At 42.8% G+C, this 15,540-nt stretch overlaps 1 protein-coding gene across 3 annotated transcripts in view; it reads right to left on the reverse strand.

Annotated features, from left to right (window-relative positions):
• Positions 1-15,540, reverse strand: part of CPEB3 (cytoplasmic polyadenylation element binding protein 3) — a 175,391-nt gene that overhangs the window by 22,887 nt on the left and 136,964 nt on the right. For all 3 annotated transcript variants that reach the window (XM_028133198.2, XM_028133196.2, XM_054729148.1), the window contains one exon: positions 7,170-7,284. In XM_028133198.2, the coding sequence (XP_027988999.2) occupies positions 7,170-7,284 (115 nt within the window). The remainder of the gene's footprint in view (positions 1-7,169; positions 7,285-15,540) is intronic.

A 15,540-nucleotide genomic window follows, 5' to 3' on the forward strand; every position in this document is an offset into this window, starting at 1 on the left:
AAGTGTCTGATTTAGAAAGAAGGTACACTGGCTGTATGCCTGCAGCTCCAGCTGACGAGGAGTGTTACTTAGCCACAGCTTCTTCTATAGCATAGTGGTCTCCAAAGGAATCTTGTGGGGGCTCCCAGATGCCAGAGAAGGCTCCTTCCACGAGCAGACACTTTCCATTGCTTCGCAGATCTAGCTGCTGGAAAATCATCTTCACGTGCCAAAGATTAGGTCATGACTTATGTTGCTGGCAGTTAGGTACTTTGGATAGGAAACAGAAACCCTCACTCACTATGCTTTTACGAAAATTATGAATAAATCATCTCCACGTACAAGCTGATTATACACAGTCACTTTCTTGGCCACCAAAAAGTCTGCAGACATTTGAGCCAGTGAAGTCTCACTTAAGGGAAGAGCAATTCGTTGAGAAGCTAGAAGCAACCAAGGTGAATAAAGAGAGAACTTTTGAGGAAAAGAATAGGAAGATTTTCCATTTCTCTTGCTACCCGAATCTCTCTTTTAATGACAAAAAAATCTAACACTGTGAACACCCCTGAAGAAAGGCAAATGATGGTCAAAGAACTGTTGTTTGTATTTGGTCCTTCACTCCATTAGCAAGTCTTCACTAGGAGCACACTTCCTGTGGGCTGCACTGAAACACCACAGAGATATGTCATTTCAGTAACTCTGTTAGCACTTAAAGGGACATTACTGAGAAGAATAACCACTTGGTAAATACAGCTTTAGGGGGAGAATGTAATTGAATTCACCCACTAAGTAGATGACTAATAGAAACGCAGAGCAAGCCTTCCTCAAGGCCTATAAGTTTTCAACCTGAAACAATTTTTTATAAAGCGAGCACCAGTTCACCTACAGATGTCAGAAAGTACAACTACTTTTAGAGACTGGGCTTTAAAGGCTGCTTTATAGTGAGTATCATCGGTTCATGGAGGGAAGTCCCATATAAATTCCCTTCCTCTGATGGGGGCAAGCTGCACCACGAAGAAGGCTACTGACTCCAGCACTTGGGGAGGAGAGAAAAGTAGAAGAAAGGCAGAAAGGATGTGGCAGAAGTCAACTAAAACCTGCATGGGTTTATCGACGTCTTGTGATCTCAACCCTGCTCATGAGATGTGAGCCTCTGATCAAAGGTGTAACTTACTTGGAGAGTGTGGGCAAACCACCTACTAAGCCTGTGACAGTGACTCCTCATTCTCAACCATCCTCTGTAAGAGGCCAAGGACAGTGTGGCTCCCAGAATCACATTCTTTACATTTAACCTGAGGAAGGTGAGGTACACAGGTGAAGGCTGGGATGCAGACAGATGGAGGCGATAGCAGGCATAGACAAGAGTCCATGAAGAAGCCAGGAGTCTCCAAACTACTTTTTATGTTTTCTTTCCTATCCAGACAGTATTCACAGGGTCTGTCTGGTCACCACAGGGGTAGGAAATTAGCAGGTCTGGAAGCTCTATCCAAGGGCACTCTGCACTTTGGATAAGCTCTGTGTTCCTAAGACACTCAAGTCACGTCATAAATACCTGTTCCCTTATAACAGCAACACCACTGTGGGTCTCGCTCACACACGGGCTCTTGTGATGACCTTCACTGTGCCGTCACCAGAGGGAAACCAGAATATTGCAGCTGTATGGAGCAGAGGGCATCCCCCTGAAGTCCTCCAAGCTGTGGTGACTATGCCTCTGAAGTTCAATCTGAACCCCGATGATGGTTCCTTGGATTTGCTCCTGATTCTTCACAGAGTTCTGAAAGGGGCTTTAATTCACCGGAGAGGAAATCACGATGACTCCTTCATCCAACTACAGGGTCCTGGTCCTATCATCTAGTTGGATTTGAAAGCCAGCCATCCAATGTTTAAGTCTCAGATACTATGAGAACCAAATGTGGAGGAGCAGGAATGAGGATTCCCAAGGGGGGATAGCAACACATTCATCTTTCCAGATTTTAAATTGTGAATCTAGAAGCCACATTTCTTCTCTCTGGACATAAGAACGAAGCAGGGAGGAAAGAGGCAGAAGGCACCTCAGGAGGAGGAGGTCTGGACTTTGGAATGAAAGGGAGATCCAACTTGAAGGTGGACTTTCTAGGTTTACAATTGCCAAGTTGGTTCACAAGGGCAGTTCACTCATCTTAAATGGGGACATGTGCTCACAAGCTTTTACTCTGCATCAGATGTTGGGAAATTAAAAATATTTTCAAATAAATGATATGAACAATCAACAAAGTCAGAGAGATAGAGTGTTCAACTTGATTAAATTGAGCTGGTACCAAGGTAACTGTTACTACTGTTACAGAGACAATATCTCAGACCTCAGCTTGATAAAGAAGCGCACTGCTGTGCCAAGAGCCCCAAACTTGTTGTCTGGAGATCCAAGTTTGAGTCTTGGCTTTTTCAATTATAGCGGCCTTGGCCGATCACTCCCTCTGAACCTTGCTTCCTTATCTCTACAACGAGTTCTCCACAGGGTTATCACGAGGATTAAACATCCATGGGCGCTCTGAAGACACCCCGCTGAGCACGGAGTGGGGCTCGAATGTTCAGTTTGGTCCAGGGGTGGTTTTGGCCTCTACTCATAAATCTTTGCTTAACATGAACTTGGCTTGGTTTTTGCTCCATAAGCACCAATTCTTCCCAGTCTTACTTTGGCTTTATGCTAACGTTACTCAACCTGCCCCCAGATATGGCAAAGTTTGACAACAGCTGTGGGGGAGAGAGAACCCAAATGCATACTAATATTAGAAAATCCTTAACCCTCAGGGCAATGCAGTCAATCAAGTCTGTATGCCAAATCTGGAGTTTACCTGGGACAACTCGTACTGAACTTGGGACTCAGTAAAAGAAAAAGCTCCTACTACTGAGAAACATGACATAAGATGATTTCTGCCTGTTACCACTTCGTGGAACAACAACAACAAAAGCTACCGTTACAACACTCCTATTTCCTGAGTCACACATCAGAATGTGACTCCTGATACATGTGAACTATCAGAATGCCTGTACAGAATGTCTGAAATAAGTGCTCTTGGAAAAAATTCAGGCTGTATGTTCTTTAGATGTATGCCACATATCACTGAATATCTACCTTAGTTTTTTTTTTTTTCCCCCCCTTTACAGAAAATCCATGCTCCCAACAGTGAGAGGGAGAAAAAGGCAGAGAAGGAAATTTTAGGATTCATCACAGAATACTAGACAGGAAAGAATGATCAAAGCCATAGTTAGGAAAGGCCTAAGGAGGATGAGCAAATGATAGGTCGGCTCCAAGGACTCAGATGGAATCTCTGAAGATCGGGCTGTGAGCAGGACCTGGACTGGTGCCCTGTCACGAGGAAGTCATGAAGGCGAACAGCTCACATGCCTCTAATCAGAGGACACGGAGGGCTTTTCAAGCCTGATCGAAGTTAGAAGGGGTTTGGTCCCAAAGCTTGATCACCGAGGCGATATTCAAATTAGATATCTAAGCCAAGAAGTTGGAGTCAGAGAATATTCTCATTTATAAAGTGGGGGGAGCGTACAGGGGCCAGATGCCTCATTCTCCACTCTTTGCCGGTAGCCTCCTCACAATCCCCAAGCCTGGCACTTACTTCCTCTCAGAGCAGAGAGATATATTCTAGAGAGGCCCCAAGGCCATAGGGATATGCAAAACAGGGCCATTTCTGTACTGAGGGAGACTCAGGAAGACCTGCTGCTTACATTACTGGAACCAAGAGTGAAAATACGCTGTGTACTTCCGGGTGGAGAACCGGACAGACTACCTCCCCCTCCCCCTGTGCTCACTCTGAACAAGAATGTACGTTTTAGCCACATGGTGGCATGGTGAGTCTACCTATAGCCTTCCCTGGCCTGGGGGTGAGAAGAGGTGGGGAGTGGAAGGAGAACGGGAGCTCAGAAACACCAGGAGGCTTCAGGCACGCTGTCCTTGGCTTGCCAACAACAGAAGGAGGGATGGGAGGGAGGGAGAGGAGACAGTAGGAACGTGTATTACTTGGACTAAAGAAACCAACAGGCACTCTAGCTTTGGGTAAATGCATCTAGATTTTTCCACTGATATTTTCCCATTTTCATTTATCTGGGCCTGTGAGTCCCCACCCCCCCCCCCCACCCCCAACATGAATTTATAAAAAGGAAGGCTTTTTAAATGACCAGAAAGAGAAAGCTAAACTCAGGCTAATACTGCTTAAAACAGGTTGCCTTGTTTCTTTAGAAGGGTTTGTGTATTTCTGTCTGGTGGGGTAAGGACTATATTTGTATTAATTTATTAGTGACAATGATCTTGTCTTAGGAGAAATATCAAAGATACATAGCCTCACAAGATCCAAAGGAATAATTCTTGAGTGATAACATTTTAGTATCCATTCCATGTTAAAGGACCATTTTTGGCACAGGATAAGGTGAAAAATCAATCTGGACACCTAAAATTTCACTTGCTGAATACTGTCATCCATCTCTGGTCCAGGATCACCCTGCATATAGTACCTGAAACAGGTCTGAGACTCTTCAAAATTCCATAACCATAATGCCCTCTGAAAATAAAAAAAAAATGGCCTGAAGTATTTAAAAACCAAATTTGAGAACTATTATGTTAAAGGGCATAATTTAGCATCCACTTCATTTAGTTACTTAGCATTCTATGAACGCATTTCTCGCCTTCTGTCCTGAAATCGGCGGCTCTGCAGATGATGACCTGTTAACGGGACAGCGAGACGTTCATTTGGTTTGGCATGGCCGGTGCTCGCTCAGTGTCACCAACACAGTGGATGCTCAGTAAATGCTATTGTTCAAGTGAACTGCACTTGAACAAGAACACTGTCCAGCTGAAGATGGTCTCGTGAAGTCAAATGAATTCCTTCAGAAACAGCCTTCTATTCCAGGGCACACACCAGCCCACGAAGCTCAGTGTGTTTCAAAGAAGCCCGATTCTCTGCACGTGGGCAAAAGCTGCAGACGTTAGCTCTTTTTGTTCAGATTGCATGGCATCCAATCTGGAAGTCTTGGATAGACAGGAACATTCTAAGATGCCAACAGAGATGACTTAGCCATCTAGAAACCGTAACTCAGTCAGCTACAGTTATGGGAGGGGCTGGCATGGACGGACACTTCCCTCAGAGAAAGTGACTGTGGGGTACTAGCCACATGAACTGCAGAAATAAAACTTAGAGACAAAAGTTTTAGCTTAGCTTTAAAAAAATAACTTAAAAAAGACTTAGAAAGGGGAGAGCATCTAGGTGGGGAACACAAAATCCCACCTCTGATGAGAAAATTAAACGGAATTCTTGCCTAATCCTAGAACTTGCAACATCTTGCAGACACAGAATGTTCAAGAATATAATCTAGCACCTTGGATTTCCTGCCCTGTGGTGTCAGTGTGATCTTAGAAAAGTGTGAAAATGGACTTATAAAGGGAAAATCATATAGAGGCCCTTACCTATCCTTTCAAATAATTAAAACAGAGAGAGTAAAGGGTGAGTAATAAAAAAGGAAATTTAATTTATAAGCTATTGTGTCAGTGACTTAAAAATAGACAGAGGAGGCTAAAGCCAGTTCTGTTATTTTTATAACTGTGGGGCTTTTACTTTCGGAATTTTTTTTTTTTTCAGATTCCCATCTAGGGGGGAAAAAGGAGGGGCTAGAATATTAAAATGAATTTGTACTCGCAGTTAGGTGCAGAAAAGAATAGCTAGAATACTAGCAATGAATGTCCATTTACACTGTTAAAAGACAGCAAAGGGGATTTTTCTCTCACTCCACTCCTAAATGTAACGCTAGCTGGAAAAAGCCAGGAATATTCCACAAGGCCCCCACCTACATTTCCTTTTCTAAAGCATCGGCAGCTCAGAAACAAAGGGCTGCATCTACCGCCCCTAATGCTGCTCACGGTGGAGTCGGCCCTCCCTGGACTTCCTTCTCCGACGGCAGATCAGGGAAGGGGTGGGGCGTCTCTGCTGCTTTGCTTTCGTTCTTTCACACAGTTTCCAGGAAAATGAAAGCAAGACCCAAAGGTATTTGACTTTCTGAAATACCACAAAATTGCAAACTCCACAGTCACAATGAATATGTTTTAAAATCCTTCAAAATGGAATAATGCACATATTTTTATGCAGGCCCAGAGTTATCACTTAGGACTAGGTTGAAATTGAGATTTAAGTAAATATATTAAAAATGTTGAGGGATGCTCGGAATTAAGAACTCATCCAAGTCACAGAGCCAAGTAGCTGTAGTGTAGGCACATTTTACATTTCATAATTGTTCTGACCTCTGCTTTCTCGTTTATGTTTTAGGTAGGATTACGTCTACCAGCTTACAAATAACACAGAGATAATGTGCTTTCGCAGCTACGGTGGCAACAGTAACCTATCTTTTCATCTTCCTTTAAAAACACAAACTCAATTATTTTAAACATTTTGAAAACTTAGTTCCTGCAAGTAATTTTGTTATATTCCACTGGCAATCGCACTGATCCACAACTGATTAGACTTGTGTTTGGATTTATATATCGATGTCATCAGCTCAGCATCCCTTCCACTGCCCCAGTCAATTATGACTGCCCAAACCCAGCAGGAACAATGATTTCATCATCGGGAAATAACAAAAAAATAAAATAAAAATAAAATAGGGAAGCTTTATAAAAAGTCATCATAAAGATGCCTGAATACAAAACTCATTTTTCAAGCTGCGTAAGAAAAAAGAATAGGAACCTGTTTCACTTGGAAAGAGTTCAGTCTGACACTCAGGGACACACTTTCCAAGCAGTGGTTTGACTGTCACTGAGGGCACACGGCTGCCCAGGACATATGGGTAACTTCTCTTTCCGTCATACATTACAAATGCTAACTGGCATAAGAATGCACACTGCCAAATGGACTGGTACTATTTTTAAACTATGTGGCTGAATAGGAAAGCACTAAATAGAATTCATCCTTTCAAAATAACATTTTAATGAAATTCACTCTTGCACCATCAGGAAATAGAACATTTTGGGAGGAAACATTCAATTTTGAAAGCATCAGTTCAGCGAAACTGACAGGAGAGCCTTCTTTTTTTTTTTTTTTGGAAACTGTGTATAACTGACCGGAAACCTAGGAAATATTGAAGACTAAATGCATTGGGAATTTTGTTGTTGTTGTTGTTGTTGTTTTTGTTGTTGTGGTGTTACTATTTCCACTCACCAGCTCGAAGGGGTCGTGGAACTCCCCCAACAAAGATAGTTTTTCTGGGGTCCAAAGGCTGAGAACCATCCATTACAAAGTCACTGTCACTTAGGTTCCATGGTCGAATTTGCACCTGAAAAAAAGTCGTTTACTTGGTCCTTACTTCATTTCCATCAACCCCAAATGAGAATAAGGTGACTAAAGACCAACCCACTGATTTGTGCATTTTACAACATACACAACCCAAACCAAAATCCAGGTATTATTTAATGTAATCTGCATTAAGTGCCTTTCGATAGAACTCTTGGGAAATCTACTTGTAGGTACTATACTCAACACTCGAGAAATATACCATGAAACCTTCAAAAAACCATCTGTGGCTTTAAAAAAAAAAAAAGCAGTCTTTTAGAGAGAGATTCTGGGCTTTGGATCAGATCCATGTTAGCAAAAGACAGACTGTGTATAACCTTGTCACAGGGCAGCACTTAGCTTTGTAAGAGCTCATCTGAAGGAAGGCAATGGAAACATTAGAAATATTTTTCTAAAACTTTTCTGTAGGTCTGGCTTTTAAATTCTCATCACCCCCTAAAATTAAAACATTGATCTTTCAGCAATAGGATTTCACATGGATTAACACTCATCAAGTTAGCACGGAATTACCAGTAATATCAGATAGTGAGGTTACCTACTTTGGACTTATCTGATTTTTCTAAACAAGTCCGGGTAAATAAAGGCAAGCCTAGAAACTGAAGTGAATTCTCAGAGTAGAAAAAGGAACCTTCATGACATAGTTCTTTCTATTTGTTATGTCTCTTGACTGGGAAACCAACTTCCTGTCCATTGTTTGTACTGTTTTATCAAATGATAAAAAACTAAGGTATTTCATCAGAATTTGAACCTTAAAATATATTCCTTTCCATCCATAACTGAATTATCAGAGAAAAGCTTAAAACAAAACCACCAAAAAACCCTCCCACACTGAAAGGTGAGTTTCAGCACTGCCTGAAAAGGACCAGGCACGTGTGTTCCAGCAGGGGGCTAGGTGTAGGAGCAGAGAAACCGGTGTGTCTTTAAGGAACGTGCCTCTCCTTCTCTCGCATAGATTAGGAGAGGAAACAAAACAGCTGGATTTTCATTTCCTTAGCATCAACAGAATTCTTCATTTCCCGCCGATGCTCGACTGTCAACAGTTAATGCAAGGAAAGGCATAAGAGCATGTCTTATGTGGTTTGGCTTATATCTAGGCGTACTCCCATTTGAAAGGTAGTAAAATCTGCCAATTACACTTTCAAAACACTTTGAATGTCAACTCTAAAACTGGCATTGCTCAGAAACAGTCTACACATTCCTTATAATTGCTACAAAATTCACCCCCACCTAACTTTTTGCCTTTTATGACCCTGCTCCCTTCACTAGTTAGCCAGCAGCCAGAAAGTCTCCATTTTTTCCTGAAAACTTGGATGCGTTTGCAATTCTGTAAACAGGCCTTGCTCTACCTATATCGCATTGGGGGGAAAAATTAAAAAATAAATTAAAAATACAAACCGAAAAATGCCTTCATGAGCGCCCATTATTAATTTTCAATTTAAAACTCAATTTCCAGACACTGTAATAACAAGAATTCTAATGTCACCAACAAAACAAAAGCAGGATGCGTCTTCTTCTACACAGAGCCGTCTCTCCGTTTAGTCTTATCCCTAATAAAGTAGTTAAGGCAGCTTCAGGACCTGTCCTTCAATAACTTTCCGATAATTGAGTCTGATCCTGGATCACTTTGCTTCACAAATGAAAACAATTCCTGTGCAGTACCCATACTGTTCTGGCTTCCTTTAACCTGATGACAGAAAACTCGGTCTGCTGTACCAGCTCTAGGTTACTGCTGCTCCAAAGAACTGTGCAGGCCGCACACCTTCTTGCTGAGAGCTTCGTGACTGCCCCCCCCTCCCCCCCTCACCTCATTACATCACACACGACCCATTCCACTACCCTATTCTTGGCATTATAGCTTAGGTAAAAATACAGGGAGAGGTCTCAGGAGACAGGAATAATTAACCCTATTCATAAAACCCACATCCCCCAGCTGACACCAGAGAGCAGCTCCTTGGAGCTCACCGCTGCAAAGTCAGAGCGATGCCCGCAGAGGCCAGCTTCAGCTCTCTGCACGCCAAGCAAAAGGGAAACCGTGGTCCTGTTTGCACCCAGACGTCCCATTCACACTCTGGTATCTCTGAAATCTAGGTCCACTCTCACACAAGGCGTATTCTCCATCACCGGGGCTTATTCTCAGGGCCTGATAGCCATGTTTTTTTTCTTTTGAACTTACTCTTTGAATAATGTTTTCTGCTCCTTTAATATATTTTCCACCCCCACATGTTTCTCTAATTTTTAAATACCATACTTTATAAGCTGACTCAAATATTTTGTAGAAAGGGGTAAAACATAAATGAAAGAACAGCTTTTTTATTACCTTTGTTTCCTTAATAATTAGTTTTGAGAATGGATAAAGTTAGAATTCTGTCCTAATTCAATATACATTTATCAGAGCAACACAAGTTTTACATAGACGGGGTCACTGTGTGTGTGTGTGTGTGTGTGTGTGTGTGTGTGTGTGTGTGTGTGTGTGTGTGTGTGTATGTTGTGGAATAGGCTATTGCAGCCTATACTCTGGGCAGGAAAAGCCTCAACACTCAGAGGACAAATACACGGATGTCACTAGAAATGGTGAAGATTCTCGTAAATGAGCCTGACACTGACCCTAAAACGGATTCTCCTTCCTGGAGAAACCTGACCACACTTGCTTATAAAGGGGAAGATGCACCGCCCACCAGCTCTTCAGCGTGCCACTGGTCACACAAAACCCGCGTCTGCAGGGCCGGGCAGGTAGCATAACTGTGTCAAGCCGCCAGGCAATGTAGGCAGTCAGTGACACACTGAATAAATCACTCCCTTTAAAAAGTTTTTTTTTAATTTTATTTTTAAATCACTCCTTTTAAAGGAAGCAGACACTTCTCAGCTCCAGCAAAGTAGTTATAATTTGCAAATGTGCTGTCAGACATTCCCATTTTTCAAGAGTAGCTAGATTTTTATGTGACACTTCAAGATTTTAAAATACTGGGAACTAATTCAAACGTTCACATCACGGTGTAGGCTAAACCAAACGCCCTGCAGGCCAGTCTGTGCTGTGGCGGCAAAGGCTGAGCTGCCACACAGCTCACCACGGAAAGCTGTGCTCCATAAGCACTCCTGAGAGACAATTCACAACGGCTTTCCTTTAAAGGGTTTGTGTTTTTTTTTAAAGCATGTATAATAAACTTGAGTAATAGAGAGCTGTTCAAAGAATTGAAAGTTTTCTGACTAAACTACACAAAAGAGACATTACCAAATTTTTCTAGGAAAATACCTAATAGAATACAATACCTAGTTATCATACTATACAGAAACCAAAGTTTCATCCTAGTTCTACAACTAAAGGTCATTACTCATAGGGGTAAGATTAGGCCACGTGCTAGAGAAAAAACTTGAGAAATGCAATATGGGTCACTTATTTTGACAGGAAGCATAACATCATTCCCCCAGAAGAAAATTTTATGGAAGATTTCAGAAGTCTATGTTATAATTAAATACAAAATGCATTTTATTATATATTTAATAACAGGTTATGAGTTTTAGAAAAACCAGTTTTTGTTTTTTATTTTATTATTTTTTTAAATCCTCACCCGAGGATATTTTTTTTTAATTGATTTTTTAGAGAGGGACAGAAACCTCAATTGGTTGCCTCCCGTCAAACCCACAAGCTAGCTACGTGTCCTGACCAGGAATCGAACCTGAAACCTTTTGGTGTACAGGATGATGTTCTAGCCAACTGAGCCACCCAGCCAGGGCAGTAAGAATAGTTTTTAATACAAACCTTAGGGCTTCAAGTTTCTGAACATGACTAAGCCTCCCTATAGCTCTAGAATTCTCTCAATTTAGACCACTATTTAGAATTTAGATATTCATCTACCAATAAATAATGTTCTCTTGCGCTCATTTTGAATGTCTTGCCCTATCTTTCATCCTTATCTGGCCATCTCCTTGGACTAAAAACGGCAGTCACATGAACGTCCTATGCTCAGTGCCTCCTTTTCATCTGCTCATCGCAAGGCCGCTCCAAAAAGCAACCAAACTATTCAGAGTCCACAGTGCAATCCGGTGGCTGGCTCAGGGAAACTACCCCACCCCAAACAGCCTCGCTGCCATGTGCTGTTTCCCATAAAGCACAGGGCTAGGACCCCCGGCCCCAGCCCAGTTTCCTTTGTCCTCTTTTCAATACCCTTCAAACTCCTGCTCACGCTCTTCAGGAAAAAGTCTCCATTTTTCGCTGCCTAATCCTACAATCCTTTCAATCTGCATGAGTCAGAAAAACAAGACTGCAGAACTATCAGGATTGCTCTCCCCAGCAAGCCTCAGCATCCCAGCTCTTCTGACAACCAGGATGAGTCAGCTAAACCCAGGTCCGCTGACATACAGCTGCAACGGCTCAGCTGTAGTGGTAATGAACTCAGACCCACTCCAGTTGTCAGCAAACCTATTTTAAGCACCACAGGCCTCACAGAATGACTGGAGTGCCCCACAAATAAACTAGCGTGTGGTTTGTGAGGCATCTTTCTCTCTTCCACGGCATAAGGGGTTGTTTTATTAATACTGACCACCACAACTAGCAGCCACACAGCAGTAACTGTGGTTTGGACTCTTCAAAGTACATTCATATTTGATATCTCATTTCAACCTAATTTGTGCCACATGGCGCCCTAACGAAAAGGTCGGTCAATTTCTAGGAGTTTAGATGCTGCCCATTATCCCCAAGTGCTGCCCTCCAACCAATTGAGAAGAGCAGGAGAGGCCTTCCCAGTATCTTCTGGGGGATGTGGCCAGAAAGGAACCCAAGAGCTGATCAGAGTCATTGGCCTCGACAAGATTATATACCGTGGGCAGCTCTGGGGCCTCCAGTCAGAACTCCATCGGGCCTTAAAGCATAAAGCCAGGAGTCTTACACTCAGACCATTTCTCCCATTCCTTAGATAGAAGTACAGCCATGCGTTGCTCAATGACAGGGGCATGTTCTGAGAAATGTGTTGTGAGGCCATTTCGTCGTTGTGCAAACATCACCGAGGGCACTGACACAGCCTCCTACTGTAACTGTATGTGCTATGCTTTTCTAGGGCTGGCAGCACAGTAGCTTGTTGACACCAGCATCCCCACAAACAGGTTAGTAATGCGTTGGGCTATGATGGCTAAGACATCACTAAGGGATAAGAATTTCCTGCTCCATGATAATTTTATGGGATTGCTGTTGTATATGTGGTCTGTCCTTGACCAAAACGTCATTAGGTGGTGCATGGCTATAGATCAAGGTTCCTTAGAGCCTCCTCAGAGCCAGGTATCTCCCTAGACAGGGAGCCAGAAGTAACATGGGAATTCTCTCATGCCCTCCCAGAATGCTCCTGGTCCACCATCAAGGTCAGAAAGTCCAAGGACAAAAAGGAAAGCCCTGCCAGCTGCACCAAGCTGCACAGCCTGCCGGATGCATGCAAACCACAGGCTTGCAGCCCCTCCAGGACCTTCAGTTACTGTTGAACAATTCAAACAGCACTTGTATACCGTCTCATAAGGGCGCCCAATGCAAAAAGAGAGCACGCATAAACTGTGCCCCCCAAATGGCTATGCATATCCTTACTTTATGCTTGACTTCATAAGTCCATTCTTAATTAAATGCTATGATTAATAACTGTACTTCTAAGCGGAAGACTCAATGGAATGCCTTTCCTCTAAAGGCGTTCCTGACTCCTGCGGGAACATCTGACCACGCTGCCCTTTGAGCCCCTGTCCCTGCCCTCCCCAGCCCAACTACTCCTATAAAACGTCTATCATTGCACTGTGACTCCTTACTTCACTTACTATTCACCTATCTTCCTCTACTGGCCTCTAAGGCTGAGCCCGTATCTCGGCATGCTTCCCAATTGTCCAGCACAAGGCCCAGCTCTTCGTGAGTGCTCAGTGCTCCACAGTGAATGAACAAAGGCTTTCCTGAGGGACAGACATGGGTGTCCAGCAGCTGCCCCTCTATCTCCCAGTTCACTCCCCTCACTAAACTGAAAGCTACCTTCTGTGGGCATGGGCATACAGTATGTCTGGTCACCAGTAGAGGTCCCAAGACTTGGGCCCAATCAGTGTAAATTTCTGATGCCACCAAGTACCTAGTGCTCATCATTACTGCTGGTGCTTCCACATCACTTAAAGGGTAAGCATGACAGACGAGTCCCTGTTGAAAGAAAGAAACCAGGACTTTTGAGCACCTACACTGCACCACTGTGCCAGGCATTCTGCACACGTGGCTACACTTAAATTCACTAAAACCATTATGCTGTCAAAATCATACCTACTTTAGAGATAAGGAAAGGAAGGATCAGAAGAGTAAAGTCAACTCAGGACTGAAACCCACGTTTAGCTAACCCAAAGCCTATATACTATGTGCTTTTTCCCTTGCAATGACGCCGTGTGCCTACAAGGCTCCCTGTCCTCCAGGCTACTAGCCACCAGTCATACTTGCTCATGGTCTCCTGGACAAGTGACAGTGCATGTGTATTTGTGAGCGATTAACCTCTCTCTTCTTTCCAAACTTATTCTACCCATTTTCAATGCATTACAGAAGTAACCGATGGACTCTTGTTACACCTAACAAGCCTAGCCATTAGAAAAGTTCAAGATGACGACTTCGCAATGAAACTGGCACTGTCTTCAGCTATTTTATCTTCCTGGTTCACAGCCTCAAGCAATCATGCTCTGCAGCCAGACCATTTTGTCCAGTGTGTACTTTCAGCTCCACGGTACGAGGACAAGGATGTTGTTACTGGCATGCTGGTCACTAAGACTCTTGAGAGGAATGTACACATAAAAGTTCAAGTGACCTAAGTTTTTCCTGGGAAGAAGCCTATTCTTTGCGTGAGTTTCATGGAACAGTAATTCTACACAAATTTTCACAAGTGTAATTCCCAACCAGGTATATAATATGCTGGGTTAAACAATGTTACACAGTTTACTTACTGCAAGGCCTGTCAGAATTATATCAATTTTTCCCAAATGTTTTTGGCTACTGAACCTTTAATTAAAGAAGAAAATAGGTATAAATGGCACAAAGTCAGTGCTCAATAAATGACACCTATTATTATCATGAGCAAACCTTTTGTCAGTGTTCCTCTCAAGAGACCAGTGTTGAGGGGACAAGTGTTCTTCAGAATGCACTTTGGAAAACACGGAGTATGGTCCCTTAGGGCGGCGGTCGCCAACCGGTGGTCTGCAGACCGCTGGTGGTCCATGAGGTCCGAAAGGTTGGCGACCACTGCCTTAGGGGACGGACTGGCTGTTTTGTCCACTAGGTGCTGCTTAGTACACTAGAACTGCAGCATCTTTTAGACCTCAATAACAGCTTCCAAAAAAGAAATAATAACAGCTTCCAAAGACTCAAGCAAGCACTAAGGAACTCTGGGCCCATATTAAAATCAGAGGTTCGGGGGGGGAGGGGGGATAGGATTTATTATGAAGAGGAAGTACTGCTCTCATTTTAGAGGAGGAATCCTCCTTTGGAGAAATTCCTATGATGGAAGGTGGCCAAACCGCAAATTTAGGCCAAGGATTCAACAAACAAACAAATAAATAAGGAAAATCAGAAATGCTGAAGATTTCCGAAGGGGCATATAACAAAACCAGATTTGATTGAGCCAAGATAAAACACAGTTGTCCTTTTAGAAGGTAGTAGATGGAGAATGAAAGAGTTTGAGTAAATATACCACAAACGCAAGGACTGAGGCCGTCAGTCAAGGTGCCCTATAACTTAGCCCCTTTCTACTTCTCCCTATTTCATTTTCCTCTACTCCTTTCATACTTTTGTGCTCCATCTAGCCAGCCTAAATGTTGGCCATTCATACCACACACAATTTCTCATTTCTGTGCTCATACTGTTGGATTTCTCGAAAATGTCTGTTTACCCACCCCTCCACCCCTCTCCAGGCCAATCTCCAAACTCTCTTAATCCTTCAAGGCCTAGTTCAAATGACACTTCATTCAAGAAGCTTTCTTTTATCACGCCAGGTATATATAAAATCTCCAAAGTCCTAACTTTATATCTTATCCTCATTGTATTTATTTTCCTTAATTTGACAAATATTTAAGAACCTTTTATGAATCAGGCTCCATATTAGTGTGTATTTAAATACTTGTGTTATCTACCCATGACACTATTGCGTTTTTGACACAGGATTTTATGCCTGATTCAGAATAAGTTCTGATTCACAGTAACCAGGACGAAGGCCTTGCCCACAATACACACTCAAAGGTGGTTTGAAGGAAAGCA

The sequence above is a fragment of the Eptesicus fuscus genome, chromosome 17 (assembly GCF_027574615.1).
Source record: "Eptesicus fuscus isolate TK198812 chromosome 17, DD_ASM_mEF_20220401, whole genome shotgun sequence".
NCBI lineage: Eukaryota > Metazoa > Chordata > Mammalia > Chiroptera > Vespertilionidae > Eptesicus > Eptesicus fuscus.